This window comes from Vitis riparia, chromosome 14 (genome assembly GCF_004353265.1).
Source record: "Vitis riparia cultivar Riparia Gloire de Montpellier isolate 1030 chromosome 14, EGFV_Vit.rip_1.0, whole genome shotgun sequence".
NCBI classification, from domain to species: domain Eukaryota; kingdom Viridiplantae; phylum Streptophyta; class Magnoliopsida; order Vitales; family Vitaceae; genus Vitis; species Vitis riparia.
Genome location: NC_048444.1, coordinates 20,848,248 through 20,871,017, shown reverse-complemented (window position 1 = coordinate 20,871,017; position 22,770 = coordinate 20,848,248). Strand labels below are relative to the sequence as shown.

Genomic DNA, 22,770 nt, shown 5'->3' with positions numbered 1-22,770 from the left:
AACACGATCAAAAGCCATTAACAACAATAATGAAGAGTGAGACCCTCAAAGAAGTTCATATTTAGAAAATTAGAATCGATGAATATCATAATTCTTTACTGTAGAAACTCACTAAGAATTTGTTTTACAGATTGATCTAATCCATCATCAGACAACATTTCCACTAATAGTGTGGAGGTGGATGCATCAGCAGAAAATCCCCTTGCAAGCATTTCTTGAAGAAGTTGAATACCTCTTAGTGTCTCATTATTCCGTAAAAATCCTCGAGTAATCAAATTATAAGTGCAACCATTTGGGGAGTAGCCCTTCCTCTTCATTTCCCCAAATAACTTACTTGCCTCAGCCAATAACCCTTGTTGACAAAGCCCATTTATCATTATGGTATAAGTCCAAACATTAGGATGTAAACCTTTGGAGGAGAGATTGGAAAAGAGATCCCTTGCAGCCTCAAGTTCACCAGCCCTACACATGCCATCAATGACAATAGTATAAATTTGTATATCAGGATCCATATTACTACCTTCAATAGCTTTCAGCAAAGCCATAGCTTCATCAAGACGACGATTTTTGCATAGATAGTCCAATAAAATACAGTAAGTGACAAAATCTGGAATTTGGCCACGAGTTACCATCTCATGAAAAAGTGCTATTGCATCCTGGAGTCTTCCAACATGGCATAAGCCATGCATAAGAGTGCTGTAAGTCACAGTGTTAGGAATCAATTCTTTTCGACACATTTCTTCAAAGAGATACATGGCCTTTTCTATCCTTTGAATCTTGCAATAACCATTGATCAAGGTGCTATAACTGACAACATCAGGAGCAAATCCCTTACAAACCATTGTATCAAATACTTTAACCGCCTCATCCATTTCAGAACGCAAACAGTGTCCATCCATCAATGCATTGTAGGTGACTACATTAGGCTCCACACCTCTTTTAATCATCATATCGACCACATCATGTGCCTCCATGACCTTTCCTTCTTTACAGAGTGTGTCCACCACTGTACTAAAGATAACTACATTTGGCATTATCTTGCTATTTACCATTTCATTGAGCAGTGTTGTGACATGTTTCCACTCACATAAATTACATAGTGCGTGAATTAATGAGTTGTAAGTAAAAATACTAGGTGAAATGCCTTGATGGATCATCTCAGAGAAAAGGTTGAAAGCCTGGGTTACTTGTCTGTCCTTACAAAGGCTATCAATGATGGAGGTATAGACAACTACATCAGGCTGACAATTTCCTTGTTCCATGCTTCTAAGCAACCTGATAGCGGCACTAGTGCTGCCCACTTTGCATAACCCATTTATCAATGTTCCATATGTAACTACGTTGGGTTGAAAACCTTCCCCAATCATTTTATCAAACAAGTGGAGGACTTCACCGATTTTACCCTCAACACAGAGCCCCCTAATCAGAGTGTTGAAGGTTGCAATATTGGGTTGATGCCCAAGTTTGAGGATTTTGGCTAAAACGGAGAAAGCGAAACCCAACCGTTGCAAATGGCAGAAAGAATTAATGAGGATGTTAAGAGTGTAAATGTTGGGTGGAATTCCAAAAGAATCCATTTGGTGAGAAAGAGAAAGCACAGTGGAGTAGTGTTTCATTTTAGTGATGGAGGTTAAAAGTTTAGTGAAATCAGCAATAGAGGGAGGAGGATGCATATGAAGCATCCGATTAAAAGAAGAGAGGGCATCATCCAGGGTGTTAAAATTCAGCGATTTGGAATGAAAGGTATAATGCGATGAAGACAAGAAATGAGGAGGAAGAGAAAGCATGCATGTACCGGAACCAGGAGAAGAAAAAGCGATGATCGCCATTGTCGCCCTTGTCATCATCATCTTCATCGCGGGTAATTCAGTTCTACGGCTTCAGCTTTACTCAACATTTTGCATAAAAGTATAGATGAATTTTTCTTCTTCTGCATATTGGTTTATATCAATATGTTATTTTTAGTTAAATATAAAAAAAATTAAATATTTAAAATTTTTTTTTTATTAAACCAAAAGACAAAGTAATAATTTGACAAAAAGAGATGGATGGAAGATGCTTTTCACACCAAGCTTTTCTTCCACCACAATGGTCATTACCTTCTAATTGGTCTTCCACTTGTAAAGATCAAGTAGTGTGTTGCAATCTGAATAAAGGATCCATAAAATCTCTCAATCGTTAGTTTATACTTCTATTTAGTTTCCATTTAAATTAGGGAATAAAGGACCCTAAGATCCCTCAATCTTTAGTTTCTATTTCTATTTGGGAGTGTAATGGGCAAGACATGGAAAAATAATCTCAATAAGAAAAAAATTGTTCTCCTTGGATCATAAGAACTGGTATTAGAGCACAGTCTTGGAACCAATAATTATGAAAGGGACTAGAACATAGGAACATCGTAGACTTGAAGGTATTGTTAAACAACAACCACCTTATCAAAATTGTCGAAGATGGTTACAACCATAAACTTGAAATTTGAAGACATGACTTTAAGAATAGAGGAGTCAGTTAATGAGGATAATGCCCAATTTGTAGGCGATTGACATGGAACATGCAAGGGAAGGAATTTTAGGCAAATTTGAGGCTTATACCTTTTGGTGGGTGCAATATGGTATTAGGAATTCAATCACTAGCTGAATTTGGACCCATATTATGAGATTTCAAGAATTTGAGAATGAAACTTATTGTTGATGGAAGGAAATTTGTGTTGAGAGGTATGACTATTTTGGATCTCAATAATCTCAATAAGAAAAATTTGTTTTCTCAATTTTGGATCTTCACTTTGGGTTATAAGACAATGGTGATCTTCATTATCCAAATCCTCACCCTCTTTATTCTAACTTCAACAATGGTGAGAAATCACACCTTTTGAGGTTTCTTCGGTAATGTCTTATGAGTTTGTTTGAATGTCTAGGAAATATGTGAAAATAAGATAAATCAAAAGTTTTCATCATTTACTTGCCATTGTGTATTTTTGTTTGGTTTCTTCACTATTTTGAAAGCAAAAAGATTCACGATTTTGATTGGTTTTGTTCTTTTTTTATAATTTCTCAAGAGTCAAATTAGGTTTCAATGTTAATTCCTCAAGAACAATGCCTTTCATTGTTCACCTAAATAAAGCCATGCCTCCTCTTTCAAAATTATCAAAGATTTTTGGTTTCACTGTGACCAAATTGCTTTCAACATAGCTTGCATCTGAACGCTCCACGCTAGCATCTCCTGCCTCTTAACCACAAATTAGCTCCAACAATTTTTCTTCCTATAAGTTTCAAGCTTGGCCTCTACATCCCGCGTACTCAGCCTGCACCTCCACCATTCTCAGGTCATCATGACTGTTTTCAACAGCAGCTGATAAACAAGTATGAGACAATTCACCAAGGATTGAGATAATGGAGCAAGTAATTGTTGAGTTGCTCCAGATCAAGCTGTTGGGTTCAAACTCAACCACCTTTCTTATCTTCTTCTCTCTATGTACTCTCTCAACTACTGAAACATGTCTGGATATCCCTAGAAAATTGAACTCACCTAGTTTGCTTCTTAAGGAACTTGGAGGGAATGGAGCAAATGAAAAAGAAAAAAGAAAGGGAAAAATTGTCACTACTTAGTTACAAATACTGAGTGTGGAAAAATGTGACTATTGAAAAAACAGCAAGCAATATAAAGATTTCACCTTTATTAATTACATTCAATATAGAGCAGTAACTTACAGCATAACATTATCCAACCAGCAAGATCAGACATGCAAGAGCAATGTTTCAACTGAAAATATTTGTATTAGTGCCTGCCAATGCAATGACAATCAACAAACAAAAACTAGAGATTCGGACAACATAACATTCATCAAGCCCCAAGTGCCTAAATTTAATAAAAAATAGAGAAAAAAAAATACAAGCATCTTCCTGTTTTTAATGGTTTATAGTAATGCACTAAAGAAACTATGGCAACAGCAGTCTTTTATCTTTGATAAGCAATAGAAAATTGATAAAAGTAAACAGCACACAGCATGTCTTGAAGTGGGAAACACTGTAATAGACATTAATCCTAAGGAGCCTCTGCATGCTGAACTATGAAATGTTGTTGTCTCATGACCTTGTTAGCTTTTATTATTTATAAGGCCAGTGGGTTGTGGCCTGGGATGGAGATTTGATTAGTTGAGAAGCTCTATTTGAAGCAACTAATTGGAGAAAAAAAAAAAAAAAGAGTGATGTTCATCCGATGCTCAGATGGCATAGATGTCTTTTGGCTTCGTAAATATTTATCACATGTACAATACTAGAGCTAATGTTGGGTAAGCATGTTCAGGAAGAACAGGGTTGCTCTTAAAAGGAACATTGGCAGCACCCTTGGGATGGAAGGTCTGGAAAAATGCATTTGCCTTCGAAATTAGCAAGCTGTGGACTCCACTGCCTAAAATTGAGATCTTTTAATACCTAAGATCAAACCATATATAAAAAAGAAGCTAGGAAATCAACATCTATGCCTTACCTGAACATTTCTAAACATCAGTCTTAGCACACTGCCACATTGGGACCCATGTATTCTGGTCTTCAATTGCTACCAAAAAACTGCTAATCATAGGTACTAATCACAACTACCCTATTAACCATCCCTCACACCACTTGCCTAAAAGATAAATCATTTTAACCTCAACCACAAGTAAATAATTGGCTGAATGTATTATAATTTCTACTCTACATATACAATATACAAAAACTTGTAAAATCTCATGGGCATTCTAGTGCAACCAAGTGAGCTCAAACCTAAGAACAAACTGTTTCAAGTAACACTAACACCAGTGGCAGTCCAATGAATCATTGCTCATACCATTTCTACAAGACAATCAGTTTAAGGTCCAATAAATGAAATCCACATGTAAGGACACCAATGGCAAGTAAACATACAAAAATAACAGAAATTGGAATGAACTAGATCATCTCTTGCAGCAACATGATTTTTTAATAAATTAAACTTGCTTGCAAAAACTTGTTGATACAATCAAGTCATTTACAACAACAGAGATAAGTAAGACCCTCCAAGAATTCCATATCTAGAGTTGATGAATATCATAACTCTTTAATTAAAAAATCCACGTAGAATTTGTTTTACAGATTGATCTAATCCATCATCAGATAACATTTCCACTAACAATGTGGTGGTGGATACATCAGCGGAAAATCCCCTTGCAAGCATTTCCTCAAGAAGTTGAATAGCTCTCAATGTCTCATTATTTTGTAAAAATCCTCGGGCAATTGTATTGTAAGTGCAACCATCTGGTGAGCAATCATTCCCATCCATTTCCATAAATAACTTATTTGCCTCATTTAATAAACCTCTCTTACAGAGCCCATGGATCATAATATTATAAGTCCAAACACTAGGATGCAAACCTTTGGAGGAGAGATTGGAAAAGAGATCCCTTGCAACCTCAAGTTCACCAGCCCTACACATGCCATCAATGACGATATTATAAACTTGAATATCAGGATTCAAATTACTAGCTTCAATAGCTTTAAGCAAAGCCATAGCTTCTTCGAGATGACGATTTTTGCATAGAGAGTCCAATAAAATGCTATAAGTGATAAGATCTGGCATTTGGCCACGAGCTACCATCGCATGAAAAAGTGCTATTGCATCTTGGAGTCTTCCCACATGGCACAAGCCATGCATAAGAGTGTTGTAAGTCTTGGTGTCAGGAATCCATTCTTTTCGACACATTTCTTCAAAGAGATACATGGCCTTATCTATCCTATGAACCTTGCAATAACCATTGATCAAAGTTGTATAGCTGATAACATCAGGGGCAAATCCCTTACGAACCATCATATCAAATACTTTAACTGCCTCATCCATTTCAGATTGCAAACAGTGTCCATCCATCAAGGTAGTGTAGGTGACTACATCAGGCTCCACACCTCTTTGAATCATCATGTCGATTATCTCATGTGCTTCCGTAACCTTTCCTTCTTTACAGAGTGCATCCACCACTGTACTAAAGATAACTACATCTGGCAGTATCTTGCTATTTACCATTTGATTAAGCAGTGTTGTAACATGTTTCCACTCACACAAATTACATAGCGCATGAACTAGTGAGGTGTAAGTAAAAATATCAGGTGAAATGCCTTGACCGACCATCTGTGAGAAAAGGTTGAAAGCCTCGGTTACTTGTCTGTCCTTACAAAGGCTATCAATGATGGAGGTATAGATAACTACATCAGGCCGACAATTTCCTTGTTCCATACTTCTAAGTAACCTGATAGCGGCACTAGTGTTGCCCACTTTGCATAACCCATTTATCAATGTTCCATATGTAACCACGTTGGGCTGAAAACCTTCCCCAATCATTTTATCAAACAAGTGGAGGGCTTCACAGATTTTACCCTCAACACACAGCCCCCTAATCAGAGTGGTGAAGGTCGTAGTGTCGGGTTGATGCCCAAGTGTGAGGATTTTGGCTAAAACGGAGAAAGCAAAATCCACCCGATTCAAATGGCAGAAAGAGTTAATGAGGATGTTAAGAGTGTAAACATTGGGGGGAATTCCGAAAGAATCCATTTGGGTAGAAAGAGAAAGCACAGTGGAGTAGTGTTTCATTTTAGCGATGGAGGTTAAAAGTTTAGCGAAATCAACAATAGAGGGAGGAGGATGCATATGAAGCATTAGATTAAAAGAAGAGAGGGCATCATCCAGGGTATTAAAATGAAGGGATTTGGGATGAAATCTATTATGTGATGAAGACAAGAATTGAAGAGGAGGAGAAAGCATGCATGCACCGGAACCAGGAGAAGAAAAAGGCATCGTCGCCCTTGTCATCATCATCTTCATCGCGGGTACTTCAATTCTACAGCTTCAGCTTTACCCCCTCAATTCACAATATTTTTCAGATAAATCATAAAAGCAAGTAATTATAATTAAATAAAAGATTTTTTTTTAATTCTTTACAAATAATATATAGGGAGAGACATTAGAGAAATAAGTATAAATTGTTGTAAATGAAAAGTAGTGAATGACCACATTTATGGTCATTATGAACTCCATTTACTCATCTTAAAAGGCTTCTTACCCCCATGTAAGAGCATTCCGAGAAAAGAAATAAAGTTTTTCCACTCATTCTCTCTCTCTCTTTCACTTTCTCAATTCTCTTCTTTGATTCCTTCTTCCATATTATATATCAAAGTAAGATATATTTTATCTCTACTACTTTGATTTGCATTATATTTGTCCTTATTTTACAACACGTTATTAGTACGAATTGCTCTGAAGGTAATTCTCGTATCTTAAACTTGAAGTTATTTATATAGAATAAAATTTTACATATTTATATTATTGTTGATTTGTTTTGTTACATATTGTTAAAAGTTATAAACAAATTATTTGATTTTGTTTATAATCAAAGTTATACCAATGCTATCAAGTTATTATAACTAATTCTAATAATATTGTTTTGTCATATATCTGAAGTTATTTGACAATGTCGAATATCACAAAACTTGAATTTGTGACACTTGACATTTCGGGAAAGAACTATCTATCTTGGATCCTTGATGCTGAATTACATCTTGATGCAATGAACCTTGGAGCTACGATCAAACAAGGAAATCAAGCATCCCTGTAGGATCGTGCAAAAGCATTGATTTTCCTTCGCCATCACCTCCATGAAGGTTTAAAAAATGAGTATCTTACGGTAAAGGACCCTTTTACTCTATGGAGTAATTTGAAGGAAAGATATGACCACCAGAAAACTGTGATTCTCCCAAAAACTCGATATGATTGGATGCACCTAAGGTTGCAAGATTTTAAAACTATTAGTGAATACAACTCTGCACTTTTCAAAATAAGCTCTCAATTAAAGTTATGTGGAGAAAAAAATCACAGAGGAAGACATGTTAGAGAAAACTTTTACTACGTTTCATGCCTCGAATGTGCTCCTGCAGCAGCAATATCAAGAGCGTAGATTTACAAAATATTATGAATTAATATCATGTCTTCTTGTTGCTGAACAAAATAATGAGCTTTTGATGAGAAATCACCAGTCTCGTCCAACTGGATCTGAACCATTCCCTGAAGTGAATGCAATATCGTCCCAAACTCGTGGACGTGGACGAGGACGAGGACGTGGTCGTGGTCGTGGAAGAAATCCTCGATACCATGGTTCTTATAGTAATAATTCTCAGAAAATGAAAGCCTCATTGCACCACCAGAAGTGGAACAATACTGAGACAATACAAGAAAATGGGAAGCGTTTACAAGATAAACCTCCTAAGAACCATGAGAATAATTGTTATAGATGTGGTATGAAGGGGCATTGGTTGCGTACCTGTCGTACGCCCAAACATTTGGTCGACCTTTACCAAGCATCAATAAAAGCTAAAGGAAAAGAGATAGAGATGAACTTTACCGATGGTGATGGATTGGACCTAACCTATTATGACATTGATTTCTTTGGAGGTCCCAATGAAAAAACAAACCATTTGATAAATGATGAAAAAATTAACATTGATTGATGTTACTTTATATATAAAATAATATATTATTATGTCTTATATTTACATCTAATTCACTTTGTTATTTACATTATGCCTTGTTTTTTTTTTGTTATATCTGAAATCCATGTGTTATTTGGTCTCAAGATGATTGAGGATGATGTATGTGTCGCAGACTGTGCGACCACGCACACAATTCTTCGAGATAAAAGATATTTCCTCGAATTGACATTAATAAAAGCTAATGTAAATACCATATCTGGTACTACAAACTTAGTTGAAGGCTTTGGAAGAGCAAACATAACGTTGCCAAATGGAACTAGATTCCATATAAATGACGCATTATATTCTAGCAAATCCAGAAGAAATTTGCTCAGTTTTAAAGATATCCGCAGAAATGGATATCATATTGAAACTATGAATGAAGATAATGTAGAATATCTTTACATTACTTCCATTATATCTAGCCAAAAGTTTATAATGGAAAAACTCCCAACTTTCTCCTCTGGGTTGTATCATACAACTATAAAGCCTATTGAATCATATGTTGTCGTGAACCAGAAGTTCAACGACCCAAAAGTTTTTGTTCTTTGGCATGACAGGCTAGGTCACCCAGGGTCTTCAATGATGCGTCGAATAATCGAACACTCACATGGGCATCCACTAAAGAACCAGAAGATTCTTTTGCCCAATGAATACTCATGTGCTGCCTACTCACAAGGTAAATTGATAATTAGACCATCTTTTACTAAAGTCATATCTGAGTCACCAATCTTTTTAGAAAGAATACATGGGGACATATGTGGGCCTATCCATCCACCATGTGGACCATTTCGTTATTTTATGATCTTAATAGATGCTTCTACTAGGTGGTCACATGTTTGTCTCCTTTCTACACGTAACGTAGCCTTTGCTAGACTCCTTGCACAAATAATCAGATTACGAGCACAATTTCCAGATTATCCAATTGAGACAATACGTCTTGATAATGTTGACGAATTTACTTCTCAAATATTTAATGACTATTGCAAGTCAGTAGGGATAAATATTGAGCATCCTGTTGCTCATACTCATACCCATAATGGTTTAGCAAAATCCTTCATCAAACGTCTCCAATTAATAGCTCGACCATTACTAATGAAAACCAAATTACCTACTTCCGCCTGGGGACATGCTATTATGCATGCTGCAGCTTTAGTCTGTATTCGACCTATAACTTACCATGAATACTCCCCTTCACAACTTGTGCTTGGAAAACAACCAAATATCTCTCAGTTACGAATCTTTGGTTGTGCAGTATATGTACTAATTGCACCTACACAACGCACTAAAATGGGTCCCCAACGAAGACTTGGGGTTTATGTAGGTTTTGATTCTCCATCTATAATAAGATATCTTGAATCTTTGACAGGCAATGTTTTTACAGCCCGTTTTGCGGATTGTCATTTTAATGAGAGTGTTTTCCCATCATTAGGGGGAGAAAAGTCGATTCCTGAAGAACGACGAGAAATTAATTGGAAGACATCTACTATGACCCATCTTGATCCTCGTACAAATCAATGTGAACTAGAAGTTCAAAGGATCATTCATTTGAAAAATCTTGCAAATTAATTGCCAGATGCATTCATTGATACAAAGAAAGTGACAATCACATATCTCGGTTGCAAATACTCCAGCACGGATTGATGTCCCTATAGGACATTTAACAAATGAATCTAAGATACGCCTGAAACATGGTAGACCTGTCGGCTCAAAGGATGTAATTCCCCGAAAGAGGAGAACCCAAGAAAAACTTGGCACTCTAGAAGAGACCATCAAAATGACTGATCAGTTTAACATTGATAAATCTATAGCCCTAGAAGAGGCACAAATAATGCAGAAAGCCCCTGAAGAGGCACATATTGAACAAGAAACCCTTGAAGAGGCACAGGTACCTGAAAATTGTGAGATCTCAGTAAGTTATGTACAAACGAGAGAAAAATGGGATCGAAATAATATTGTTATTAACAATATTTTTGCTTTCCAAGTGGCCTCTGATATCATAAGAAATGATGAAGATCCCGAACCACAAAATGTGGAAGAATGTCGACATAGAAATGATTGGTCAAAATGGACAGAAGTTATACAGGCAGAATTAAACTCATTAACAAAACGAGAAGTTTTTGGACCTGTAGTCCAAACACCTGAAGATGTAAAGTCTGTTGGGTACAAATGGGTATTTGTACGAAAGCGCAATGAGAATAATGAGATCATAAGATATAAAGCACGATTAATAGCACAAGATTTCTCGTAGAGACCTGGTATTGACTACGAAGAAACATATTCTCCCGTCATGGATGCAATCACATTTCGTTTCTTAATTAGTTTGGCAGTCTCAGAAGAACTGGATATGCATCTCATGGATGTTATTACAACATATTTATACGGATCCATGGATAATGATATATACATGAAAATCCTCGAAGGATTTAAATTGCCTGAAGCAAATAATACAAAGCCTTGTAACAGTACTCAATCAAGTTACAACGGTCCTTGTATGGATTAAAGCAATCTGGACGCATGTGGTACAATCGCCTTAGCGAATACTTGCTAAAAGAAGGGTATGTGTAGACCCCCACTTTGGGAGGTAATTGTTACAGCTCTTTTTGCCAGGTGGAGGGCTCTTAAAGAGCCACGTGTCATCTCGTGCTTGGTGGACAGAGAACCAGGTAGTGGAATCAAGGAGCAAATGAAACTTCGACACGTGTCTGAGGAATCTGCAAAAAGCTGCCTAGTCTCTCTCTTTCCAGGCCGTTGGAAGATATTTTCTGATGAGGAACATTTTTAGCTGCCAGCTGCATGTGGGAGTGGGTGGAGAAAAAACCAGTTGATGAGTTAGTGGAGGAGGTGTTTGTGGCTGCAGAGATGGTTAGAGGGGCAAATCCGGGAGAGGAAAAGAGAGGTGGCTGTTGCTGCAGAGAGAGGGTTTTAGAAAGGTGGCAGAGAGCTTTTTTGGGGGGGAGGGGGGCTTTTTGTTTGGTTATTTTTGGTAGAGAGAGTTTTGGAGGGGAAGGGGAAAGAGAGAGTGCTTGGGAGGTGAGATTCCGGAGGAGTCTGGAGAGTGAGAGTTTTCCAGAGGGAAGCTCGCTAGAGAGGGAGTGGGTGCTTTTCTGCCGTGAGGAGGATATTTTCCAGCTGCAGCAATGGAAGCAAGGAGATTTCATTGCCTGGGAGGAAGGACTTTCTGTAAGCATATTTTATTCCTTGTGCCGGTGAGGAGGCTTTTCAGGCTAGCTAAGGATTTATGGTCATTATTGTGTTCTTCTTTTCTTCTTGGTTTGATTGAATGGTGACTTGATTTTGTTTTTGTGCTTCATGGTAAGGTATCTCTGAGTTTATTTCCTTGTTTTTGGTATGAATCCCTGATCTCTCCATCCTCTTGCATAGCCTATGGATTAATGCCTGAAATAGGGTTTAATATGTTGGTTCTCTGGTATTTCTTTTTGTTCCTTCCTTGAGATTTCCTTTGCTTTTATCCCTGCTCCTTCTTATTCCATTTTTTATTTTTTAAACTCGTGAGTTCACCGTTGAGTTGTGTGAGGCTGGAGGGGAATTTCTCCTTATTGTATGGCTAGTAACAAGCATGAGATCGAGGGTCTGTGACCAATGATTGATATACGGATCCCCTTTGGCACCTGAAAGACCATGCTGGTCAAAGCTATCGCAAACGAGATGATTTCGGCGTGGGTCCTATGGGTGTAAAAGTGCACCTAGCCTCATTTCTATTTCTCCGTCCACCATACATGTGCACAGAGGAGTATAGAGAGAATAGAGTATTCTATTTAGAGATTTTCTGGGCTAGTGATTGTTTGAGAGCTTCGAAACGGCAAGGGAAGCGGGAGTAGTAGCCAGGCTGTGAGAGGGGACCGAGTTAAAGGGCCTTGGTCTCCTGAAGAGGACGTCATTCTGAGTCGACTGGTGAGTAAGTTCGGGCCAGGAACTAGAGTCTGATCGCCTGTGGAATTGCTGGGAGATCCGGCAAGTCCTGCCGGCTGTGCTGGTGTAATCAGCTTGACCCCTCTGTTAAGCGCAAGCCCTTTACTGATAAGGAGGATCACACCATAGTTGTCGTACACGCAATCCATGGAAACGAATGGGCATCGATTGCAAGGCTTCTACTAGGGAGAACGGATAAATGCAATTAAAAAAAAAACCACTGGAACTCCACTCTGAGGCACCGGTGTATGTAGATTGACAAGGCTAAGTTGGAATTTGGCAGAGAGGTAGTGGAGATATGGTACCACTTGAAAGACCTGATGTAAGGGGCGGAGCAAGGTTTGAGCAAGGCTATTACGGGCTGCCAGTGTTCATGGAGGATGGAGAAGAGAGTGAAGGGAGTGAAGATACTTACAGTGAGTCGCTTAAGGAGGCTAAGCTTTTTGTGGGAAATTTGCCTTATGATACTGATAGTGAGAAATTGGCTCAGCTTTTTGACGAGGCTGGAGTTGTGGAGATTGCAGAGGTAATTTACAATAGAGAAACAGATTAGAGTCGTGGGTTTGGGTTTATAATAATGAGCATTGTTGAAGAAGTCGAAAAGGCTGTGGAGATGTTCAACCGATATGATTTAAATAGAAGGTTTTTGACCGTCAATAAAGCTGCTCCTAGAGGGTCACGTCCAGAACGACCTCCGCGAGCATTTGAACCTTCATTCAGAATTTATGTTGGCAACCTGCCGTGGCAAGTGGATGATGCTCGTCTGGAGCAAGTGTTCAGTGAGCACGGTAAGGTGGTCAATGCTAGGGTAGTCTATGACCGAGACACTCAACGTTCACGTGGATTTGGCTTGGTGACAATGTCTAGTGAGACAGAATTGAACGATGCCATCACTGCTCTTGATGGACAGAGTTTGGATGGCAGGGCAATAAGAGTAAATGTTGCAGAGGAACGGTCGAAGCGTGGCTCCTATTAATTTCTGGAGGTTGTTTCTTTTTTTGAGAGGTTTACGTGAACACTTAAAGGTCCAGTGTCTCCTTTTTGACAGAAGATATCTTAGGGCGCTTTTTATGTTCCCTGTTTTATTGGAGCAACATGAGAAAATGCGCACTGCATGGCCACTTTTCTGAGTCACGTGCTCCCTAAAATCCTTTTCCTTTGTTTTCAAAAATAATTTCCTAACTCTGTTTTCAAATGTTTTTTTAGCTTATGTCATTATTATTATTATTATTATTATTATTATTATTATTATCATTATTATTTTATTTTATTTATTTACTTATTTATTTATTTATTTATTTTTAAACGACTTCAAATCATCAAATCTCTCATTTTTAGAGTTTTAGGTACCAAAATCTCATTTTTAATAAAATTTGGTCGTCATTTTCTTTTTGGCGAGCCACTTTCGAATTTTCTTTGATTTTCAAAAATGTTTTAAAATAAGCGTGAATTTATTTTTCATAATTCTTGGTGATAGGATTTACGAAATTAATTCACACAAAAATAAAACGGGCTTTGGTGGGGGGGCCCAACATCAAATGAATTTTCTTTAAAATAAAAGTGAATTTTGAGTGAAATGTCATGCGTGCTATTGATGATTTTGTATTCAGTTTAGTGACATGTATGCTATATCTTGTGATCATTGTTTTGTACTAATCTCATTTTCATGATAGCGCTTTGTTGTTTGCTGTTAAGGTACACATTTTCTCTCACTTTGTCCATCTCTCATGCATGCTTTGATTCTCGGTGTGTAACCATGTCGATACTCATTGATTTACTCATTCATTGCCATGATTGTTTCATTTTATTAGTAGAGACCCGACTTTAAGGACTTAGAGGGGTGCTACGGTTTTTTTATCGTACTTTCCCGATAAGTAACCTGACCCCCGAACCCGATCCGGTTTTTCGTAGATCACCTTTTCCAAATAAGGAGTCACACTTAGGGTTTTTCTTTCTTATTTTGTTTACCCTTTTAAAAATAAAACAAAAATAAGTGGCGACTCCAAGTCATTTTTCTTAATCAATAAAAAATCAATTTTTCAAATAAAATAAAAATCGAGCTCGCCATCGAGTGGGAAACGCATTGAGCCGAAATGCGGGGTCCACAGTATGTGAATAACCCTATATGCCCATGCATCTTCATTAAGAAATCAGAAATCGGATTTGCAATTATTACAATGTATGTTGATGACTTAAATCTTGTTGGAACTCCTGAAGAGCTCACAAGAACAACAAATTACTTGAAAAAGGAATTTGAGATGAAAGATCTTGGAAAAACAAAATTTTGTCTCGGCCTGTAGATCGAGCATTTTCCAAATGGAGTTTTAGTACATTAATCAACATACATTAAGAAAGTTTTGAAGCGTTTTTATATGGATAAAGCGCATCCTTTAAGTTCTCCAATGGTTGTCCGATCACTTGATGTGAAAAAGGACCCATTTCGTCCTTGCGAAAAGGATGAAGAGTTACTTGGTCCTGAAGTACCATATTTTAGTGCTATTGGTGCACTTATGTATCTTGCCAATTGTACACGTTCAGACATTGCTTTTTCTGCCAATTTATTAGCAAGATACAGTTCCGCTCCAACTCGAAGACATTGGATTGGTATCAAACATATATTGCGTTATCTTCGTGGAACTACTGATATGGGTTTATTTTACTCAAGGGAATCAAAGCAACAATTGCTTGGATATGCAGATGCAGGATATCTTTCAGATCCACATAAAGGCAGGTCACAAACAAGGTATGTGTTTAATTGCAATGGTACTGCTATTTCATGAAGATCTGTCAAACAAACAATGGTAGTCACATCATCAAATCATTCAGAAATACTAGCAATTCATGAAGTAAGTCGTGAATGTATATATCTAAGATCTATGATCCAGCATATTCGGGAATCATGTGGACTCTCCTCTATCAAAGGTGACCCGACAATATTATTTGAAGATGATGTTGCATGCATTGCACAAATAACATGGGGTTATATTAAAGGAGATAGAACTAAACACATTTCACTAAAATTCTTTTATACACATGAACTCCAGAAGAGTGGTGAAATTGATGTGCAACAAATACGCTCAAGTGATAATCTAGCAGATTTATTCACAAAATCATTGTCAACCTCAAAATTCAAGAAGTTAATACACAGGATTGGAATGTGTCAACTCAAGGATATCGACATGAGGGGGAGTATGCTTGTAAAAGGGTGTTAGTGTACTGTACTCTTTTTTCCTTCGTCCAGGTTTTGTCCTACTGGGTTTTACTGGCAAGGTTTTTAATGAGACAATCCTAATATACCAAGAAAAGAATATTGTACTCTTTTTCCTTCGCTAGGTTTTTCCTATATGGTTTTTTACTAGCAAGGTTTTAATGAGGCATTAATATGGTGGTCATCCAAGGGTGAGTGTTGTAAATGAAAAGTAGTGAATGACCACATTGATGGTCATTATGAACTCCATTTACTCATCTTTAAGATGAGTAATGGGAGTTCATATTATGAAGCCTATAAAAGGCTTCTTACCCCCCATGTAAGAGCATCCCGAGAAAAGAAATAAAGTTCTTCCTCTCATTCTCTCTCTTTATCTTTCTTTCACTTTCTCAATTCTCTTCTTTGATTCCTTCTTCCATATTATATATCAAAGTAAGATATATTTTATCTCTATTACTTTGATTTGCATTATATTTATCCTTGTTTTACAATATAAATAAGTTTTTAAGTGTATGAAAAATGGAGTGGATTCGGGTCGGATTCAACATAAACCGACCATGTTGCGGCTTTTATTATACGCTGGGCTGACCAGATTGGAAAACTAAACTAGACCTGGGCCGACCTGAACTCGAATCGGGTCAAAAATGCCCAGCCACACCGCAGTCTCCTTCAGCTTTCACTCCGGCCAATCCATCCAAACCCTTCAGCTAGGGTTTCATCATTTCTTCGTTTCAAAACTGGTAAGATTATCATAGTCTCTAAAACCTTATCCGAATGTCATCTTCATCGAAACTGTAGTTGTTTTTATGATTTACTTTTCTCTGTGATTATACTGTTTGGTTGCTGGAAAGAGAAGTTGAAAATTTTTTGAAGTTACTCTTTTGCATTCTGTGTGACTCCAAAACAACATTAAACCAAAAGGTTCTTGACTAGTATTTTTTTTTTTTCCTTCTGCTCCATTTTCTCAACCACCAAACAGTGATGCGGTTTATTAGTGATATTTGGTGAAGTGTTAAGAAAGATGTTTGAGAATTTGGAACCTTAACTTGCTCATGCTGGTACCTCTTCCACTTTGTTTATATGATTTTTGTATACATAATTGAATTTGATTTGTATAATCTGTTTGATTCCTTCAAACCCGAGGATTGAAATAGATGTAGACAATTTGAAATTTTGAAAATAAGAAATTATCTATGGACTCTGCTTCAAAGCTTACTTCCTCTTTTTTCTTTATTTTTATTCATTTTTATTTTTTGTGTTTTTACTTTTGGAGAAGTTTGTCTTTTGTGCACTTGAGGTGAAACTTTGGAAATAAGATGTTTGATGGTGGAACTTTGAAATCTGATAGAAATGGGAAATGACGAAATTTCAAAGGGAGCACTGAATGAGTTGCAGAGGACCGATACCATGATACCATTCACTTTATTGGATGGTTAAGAAAAAGACTTGGTGTATGATTCTTGGGGTACATGTTTCCAATTGAACTGTGCCATCCTTACTGAATTAAGATGTGGTATATGGATTGTATACAAATTGCTTAACATATGCAAGTCTAGGAGTGATTTACATCCACTAACAAACACACACCAAAACAAAGTGACTCAGGGCATCTAATCGGCAACGTTGGGAGAGCTCACCCCCTGGGTCAACATGTGGAGTTTGCTGGCAAAGTTCTTGTCCTTCCCTGTCCTATCCCTGCAGGAACTCTGGCGGAAGTCTCAGGCTCTTCCCAACTACCAGGGCTGTTAAAACTGTCTGTGCCAGATCATGGAACTTCAAATACAAATCACGAATCTTTGAAAAGGCATATGAAGCCCTCCCATCCCATTCTGTAGAGAGTTAAGTACCTCTCTTTCCAGCCTCTCTTTAGTTTGGCTGGTCTTCAATTACAAGGGCTCAACAATTCATTGCCATCTTTTTTTTCTTTGTCCAAAACATTGGTCAATAAGCGAAAGCTTTTCAACCTCATCCCAGCTAACTACTTTTCCATGATAATCTTTTTCTTTTTTAATAAGTAACTTTTCCATAATAATCTTGGATGCTCTTGTTCTCTTGGTGGGTGAAAGAATTATCAAGAAAGACAGAAGAATGAAAGTTCTGGTTTAAAATACTTGCAAGAATGCAAACTTATGCAGAAATTACAGTTGATGGCAAAACTGAGATAACAAGGTTTAACTTAAATGTTTTGAAGCAAGATGGAAAAAGATTTTCACAATCCAAATATTAATTATTTTGTAGTTGTTAATATTATCTTAATTTCTGTTGCCGTATGTACCAATTTAATCAGCTAGACTGTAATAAATATCTTTGTTGTTTACAGAGGGACCTTAGATTCCCACATTTTAAGCCTTAAGGATCCTGGTGTCTGAAGAAAGCTTTGTGAACTGAAAGCATCTTGAATGTATGGAACTGAATGGTGATAGTGAACTTGGGGATACAGTTGCTTTATCCTCATGAAGTGGGTATCCAGTTTCTTTCTAGGTTGTTGATGATTTTTCTGAATATTGATATTCATGCACAAGATGATTTTTTATTTTTTTTATAGTACTTTTGCATTTGCATCTGGTTTCTCTTTGAAATAGATCTTTTCTGAGTTCCCCAAACTTTTGTTGCATATCTTGGGTTTTGTTTAATATATTCTGAACTGCGGAGGTTGCCTTGTTTATGTCCATTGGCTCATGGAAACTTTGGCATTTGACCTATTCTGATTATTATCATTATAAGGTGATTTATTCATCGGTGTCTAAAATCTGAAAGTACTTCAATTTGTTGATTCAACGGAGAGTATGACTTCAGATAGCGCTGAATGGTGAAAAAGGGTTTAAATCCTTGTTGATTTTGAGAATAATTCAATTTATTGGAAATTGATGGAAAATCAATGGTTATTTTAGATGCTGCTATGTTGTATTTATGACAGTAGTATTCTGCTTATGAAGATCATTGAAGCAGATTTTTTCACATGAGCTGCTTTAAGAATCATCTATATTTTCATCCATGCAACGTTTTGGGCGTGGTTTCCGCTTTCTTAGTTCAGCTTCAGCAAGCCAGAGGGTGGAGTGGGATCCAACTGTGTCCCTTGCTCTTAAGCATGCCACCCTTATTCTTCTTGAGAAGTGCAGTACAAGGGATCATTTCAAACAGATCTTGGCTCAAATAATGAGGACAAATCTTATTGGTCAAACGTTTCCAATGAGCAGGCTCATTTTGTTCTCAGCAATTACACACCCTGAGAATTTAGACATGGCTGTCCTCCTCTTCCGTCATCTCACTCCTCATCCCAATCTCTACATTTACAACACCATGATCTCAGCCTTGTCCCTATCATTGAATCAGTCATTTGCCTTCTATAATTCCTTGCTCAGCTCTTGTATTGACCCTGACAGAAGTACCTTCCTTTTCTTACTCCAAGCCTCCAAATTTTTATCACAAGTGATGCAAATCCACTGCCATGCGATTATTACAGGTTCCTTCTCCTATGGTTACTTGCAAAACACCCTCATGAAGATGTATTTGGAGAATGGGAAAATGGGGCTTGCTTATCAGGTGTTCCAACAGATGGCTGCACCAGATGCTGTATCATTCAATATTATGATTTTTGGATATGCCAAGAAGGGGCACAACATAGAAGCACTTAAATTTCTCCATGAGATGGTGGGTTTGGGCCTTAAACCTGATGAATTTACCATGTTGGGTCTACTTATTTGCTGTGGGCAGTTAGGAGATGCACGATTAGGCAAGTCAGTTCATGCATGGATTGAGCACAGAGGGTTGATCAACTCTTCAAATTTGATCTTGAATAATGCTCTTCTGGATATGTATGTCAAGTGCAAGGAGTTGAGGATTGCCCAAAGTATTTTTAATGTCATAGTGAGGAAGGATACCATTTCTTGGAACACAATGATTGCTGGATATGCTAAGGTAGGAAATTTAGAAATTGCCCACAATTTCTTTGAAGATATGCCTTGCAGAGACCTTGTTTCTTGGAACTCAATAATTGCTGGGTATGCCCAGAAGGGGGATTGTTTGATGGTACGAAGATTATTTGAAAACATGGCTGCTGAGAATACTTGGCCTGATTTTGTCACAATTATTAATTTAGTTTCTGCTGCTGCGGAGATTGGAGCTCTGCACCATGGTAGATGGATCCATGGTTGGGTGGTCAGGATGCAAATGAAAATAGATGCTTTTTTGGGTTCGGCTTTCATAGACATGTATTGGAAGTGTGGGAGTATCAAAAGAGCTTGCATGGTTTTCAGGGAGGTTACTGAAAAAGATGTAACTGTGTGGACAACAATGATCACAGGATTTGCATTCCATGGTTATGGAAGCAAAGCTTTAGAACTATTCTATGAGATGCAGGAATACGTAATGCCAAATCAGGTGACTTTTGTTGCTGTTCTCACTGCTTGTAGTCATGGGGGATTTGTGAGTCAAGGGCTTAGAATTTTCAATAGTATGAAGGAAAGATATGGTATTGAACCAGGAGTTGAGCACTATGGCTGTCTGGTGGATCTTCTAGGCCGTTCAGGGAGGTTTTCCGAAGTCAAAGATGTGATGGAGATGATGCCAATGAAACCAAGTCGGTCCATCTGGGGAGCAGTACTGAGTGCTTGTAGAGCCCATGGAAATATAGAAATAGCAGAGATAGCTGGGAAAGAGCTGCTAAAATTAGAGCCTGAGAAAGAGGGTGGATATGTTTTGTTGTCCAATATATATGCTACTAGTGGGAGGTGGAACCATTCAGACAAGATCAGAGAAATTATGGAAAGTCGAGGAGTGAAGAAGACTGCTGGTTGCAGTAGTGTTGTTGTTGATGGAATTATTCATGAGTTTGTGGCTGCAGATAAGCGGCATCCAAGATGGATAGAGATTCGATCCATTTTGTTCTGTCTGCAAAGTGAAATGAAGTTAGGAACTGATTTTTTGTTGGAGTACTTACAACCATGGTGCTCATGTTGACTGAGGTTTGTTCTTTGGAAATTCCCCATTTTCAGTAAAATAAATGTTGGAGATGTATCATGCATAGGTATCTGGGTTTTACATGAATTCTAAGTTCGCATTTCTTTAATAGATTTGATGTACCTGCCTGTGATATGGCTATAGATGTCCATTGTCTTCATGTGGATCCTGTTCCTGTTTTATATATGGCCATACATGTTAATGAAAACTGTTCTACATGGGTTCAGTTGTGGGTCTCAGGTGTGGATGCGTGTCTAGGTGTGCAATTCTTCAAATCCCCAAATTTTAGAATACAACGTCTCTGACCAAAAAGGATATGACAATTATGTAGACACATTATGAGTATGGCCTAAGCATTTGGCTATTTAGTCGACTGTCTGGTCACTAAATATCCTCCTTGAACAAGAAGATTTTATTTTACTCTCTTCTGATATAAGTTTACTGTACAAAGTGATAAGTGCATATAACTTTCCAACTCCCCAGTGCACTTTCCTGTACAAACTGATTCTTATTAAAGGCAAGGCTGCAATGATGATCAGAAAGGGAAATTGTGAGCCTCCACCGTTGATTGCCCTTTATGATGAATTGAGCATATCATCTATTTGTGTTCTTAGAATGGTGAGAATAAGTTTTGCAAACTGAGCAGAAGAGGAATGGTGCAGATTTTAATGCTTAATTCCTCAAAATTTCACATACTGCATGTACACTGCTCTTCTGGCTCTTGTGTTTGAAGATCATTTTTATGATCTTCACATGCTGTCATCAGATTATTCCATGTGGGCAAGATAGCATATGGTTAATGTATTGGAAAACTTGTGATGGTTGAGCATATTTTCAAGATGGAACACTAGTTTTCATGTGAGATTTCTTTCCATGGAATTATCACAATCCATATAGGAGCATTAGTGGTAAATATGTAGATTGGAATGTCTGATTGAGAGTTTAGTTGAGTGCATATCGAATTTGAAGACTTCTTTGTTAATCTTATTTTTATGAAATTCATATTATTGAACTTTCTGTTTTCTTATTTGAGTTTCTATTTTTGAGTTTAATTAGGTGTCTTCTGCCCAGGTTGGGAAACATCCAGCTGGTTGTTTTAAGAAAGTTTCACTTTGGAGAATCTGAGTCATATCTGGTTGCTATTGGTTACTGTTGCTTCTAAACGTTTTGGTCAAACAAGTCTTTTGAAGTTCATAAATGAGGTCTAATATGCCAAAATGAGGTTAGAGTTTGGATGAATGGAAGGTGTTTCTTTCCTTAATAAACAGTCACTGTTTCTTTAATTCTTGTTACTGTTAGAATCACAGCCCACTATTAGACATGTGGGTGATGCATTATACAAGTTTCAAGAGTAGTCCTGTCAAAATCTGGCTGTCAATTGTTGACTAATTTGTGGTGGTGCTAGTGCAAAGTTTAAGGGGTATCCTCCTGAATGTGGACTATTCTAGGGGTGACTTAGACCAGTCAGTTGATCCTCAAATTGGGATCGTTTCAGCATATATGGAACAACCAATGATGTGCTGTTTCTTCCTAAAGCCCCCAAATTAGGCCCTAAATCACCCATATAACCCTCTTTTCCAATCATGAATGAACTTTGAGGACCCTTGGAACTGTCAACACATTGCCAACTTAGTTTTTGTTTTTGGGTGATTGATCTGACTGTTAAAAATTGAGACGGTGTTCTGTTGCCTTCCATAGATGTTACCCATGTAATGATTGTTAAGAGTCCTTGTGAGATTTATTAATTTTGTGGCTTCTCGTGTTCATACGGTGCTTTTGCTAGGAGGGGACTCTACTGAAATGATTGTTGAGATAGATCCTCTTCCGTGGAGCAGTCTTCTTCATTGCTGTAGCAAGTTGGTATGGTGCCTCAAGTCTAAATTGAATGAATGAATCCGAGGATCTAGAAGTAGCTGCCTAAATTAAGATCGATAAAGTGTTTCTCAGTAAGGACAATGTTCACAATTGTGTGACTCTTCTTTTTGGGTTTTCCTCCGTTTAGCAGTTCATAGAGATTCCAAGTCAGGATTGAATTCAGTGGGAACTGATTTTCTAGTTTTCTTCACGTGAAGAGGACAAGCGGTTGATTTGGTTGGTGGCTTTTCCTGCCGTTGTTAGTAAGGTGAACTGTAATGATAAGAAATT

General features: G+C 37.5%; 3 protein-coding genes and 1 pseudogene across 7 annotated transcripts; 2 read left to right on the top strand and 2 right to left on the bottom strand.

Moving 5' to 3' along the window:
- LOC117931028 (putative pentatricopeptide repeat-containing protein At1g12700, mitochondrial) lies at positions 1 to 1,898 on the bottom strand. Its single transcript, XM_034851873.1, has one exon. It carries the CDS (start codon positions 1,854 to 1,856, stop codon positions 96 to 98), a length of 1,761 nt encoding a protein of 586 aa, XP_034707764.1. The 5' UTR covers positions 1,857 to 1,898; the 3' UTR covers positions 1 to 95.
- Positions 1,899 to 4,882: 2,984 nt separating this feature from the next.
- On the bottom strand, positions 4,883 to 6,829 carry LOC117929944 (putative pentatricopeptide repeat-containing protein At1g12700, mitochondrial). The gene has a single exon (XM_034850389.1). It carries the CDS (start codon positions 6,823 to 6,825, stop codon positions 5,074 to 5,076), a length of 1,752 nt encoding a protein of 583 aa, XP_034706280.1. The 5' UTR covers positions 6,826 to 6,829; the 3' UTR covers positions 4,883 to 5,073.
- Positions 6,830 to 12,762: 5,933 nt separating this feature from the next.
- LOC117931194 lies at positions 12,763 to 13,444 on the top strand (annotated as a pseudogene).
- A 2,816-nt stretch (positions 13,445 to 16,260) lies between these two features.
- Positions 16,261 to 20,851, top strand: LOC117930228 (pentatricopeptide repeat-containing protein At3g04750, mitochondrial). 5 transcript variants are annotated; one of them, XM_034850762.1, is made up of 3 exons: positions 16,261 to 16,406; positions 17,272 to 17,504; positions 17,987 to 20,851. In XM_034850762.1, exon 3 carries the CDS (start codon positions 18,661 to 18,663, stop codon positions 20,623 to 20,625), a length of 1,965 nt encoding a protein of 654 aa, XP_034706653.1. In that variant the 5' UTR covers positions 16,261 to 16,406; positions 17,272 to 17,504; positions 17,987 to 18,660; the 3' UTR covers positions 20,626 to 20,851. The 5 variants fall into 5 exon arrangements, with proteins under 5 accessions (XP_034706653.1, XP_034706652.1, XP_034706651.1 ...); XM_034850761.1 differs by having other exon boundaries at positions 17,264 to 17,504; XM_034850760.1 differs by having other exon boundaries at positions 17,015 to 17,504.
- Positions 20,852 to 22,770: the final 1,919 nt, after the last annotated feature.

Bases quoted from the DNA above. Each gene is read 5' to 3' on its own strand.
- LOC117930228 (XM_034850763.1), top strand. From the start codon at position 18,661: ATGCAACGTTTTGGGCGTGGTTTCCGCTTTCTTAGTTCAGCTTCAGCA.
- LOC117929944 (XM_034850389.1), bottom strand. From the start codon at position 6,825: ATGAAGATGATGATGACAAGGGCGACGATGCCTTTTTCTTCTCCTGGT.
- LOC117931028 (XM_034851873.1), bottom strand. From the start codon at position 1,856: ATGAAGATGATGATGACAAGGGCGACAATGGCGATCATCGCTTTTTCT.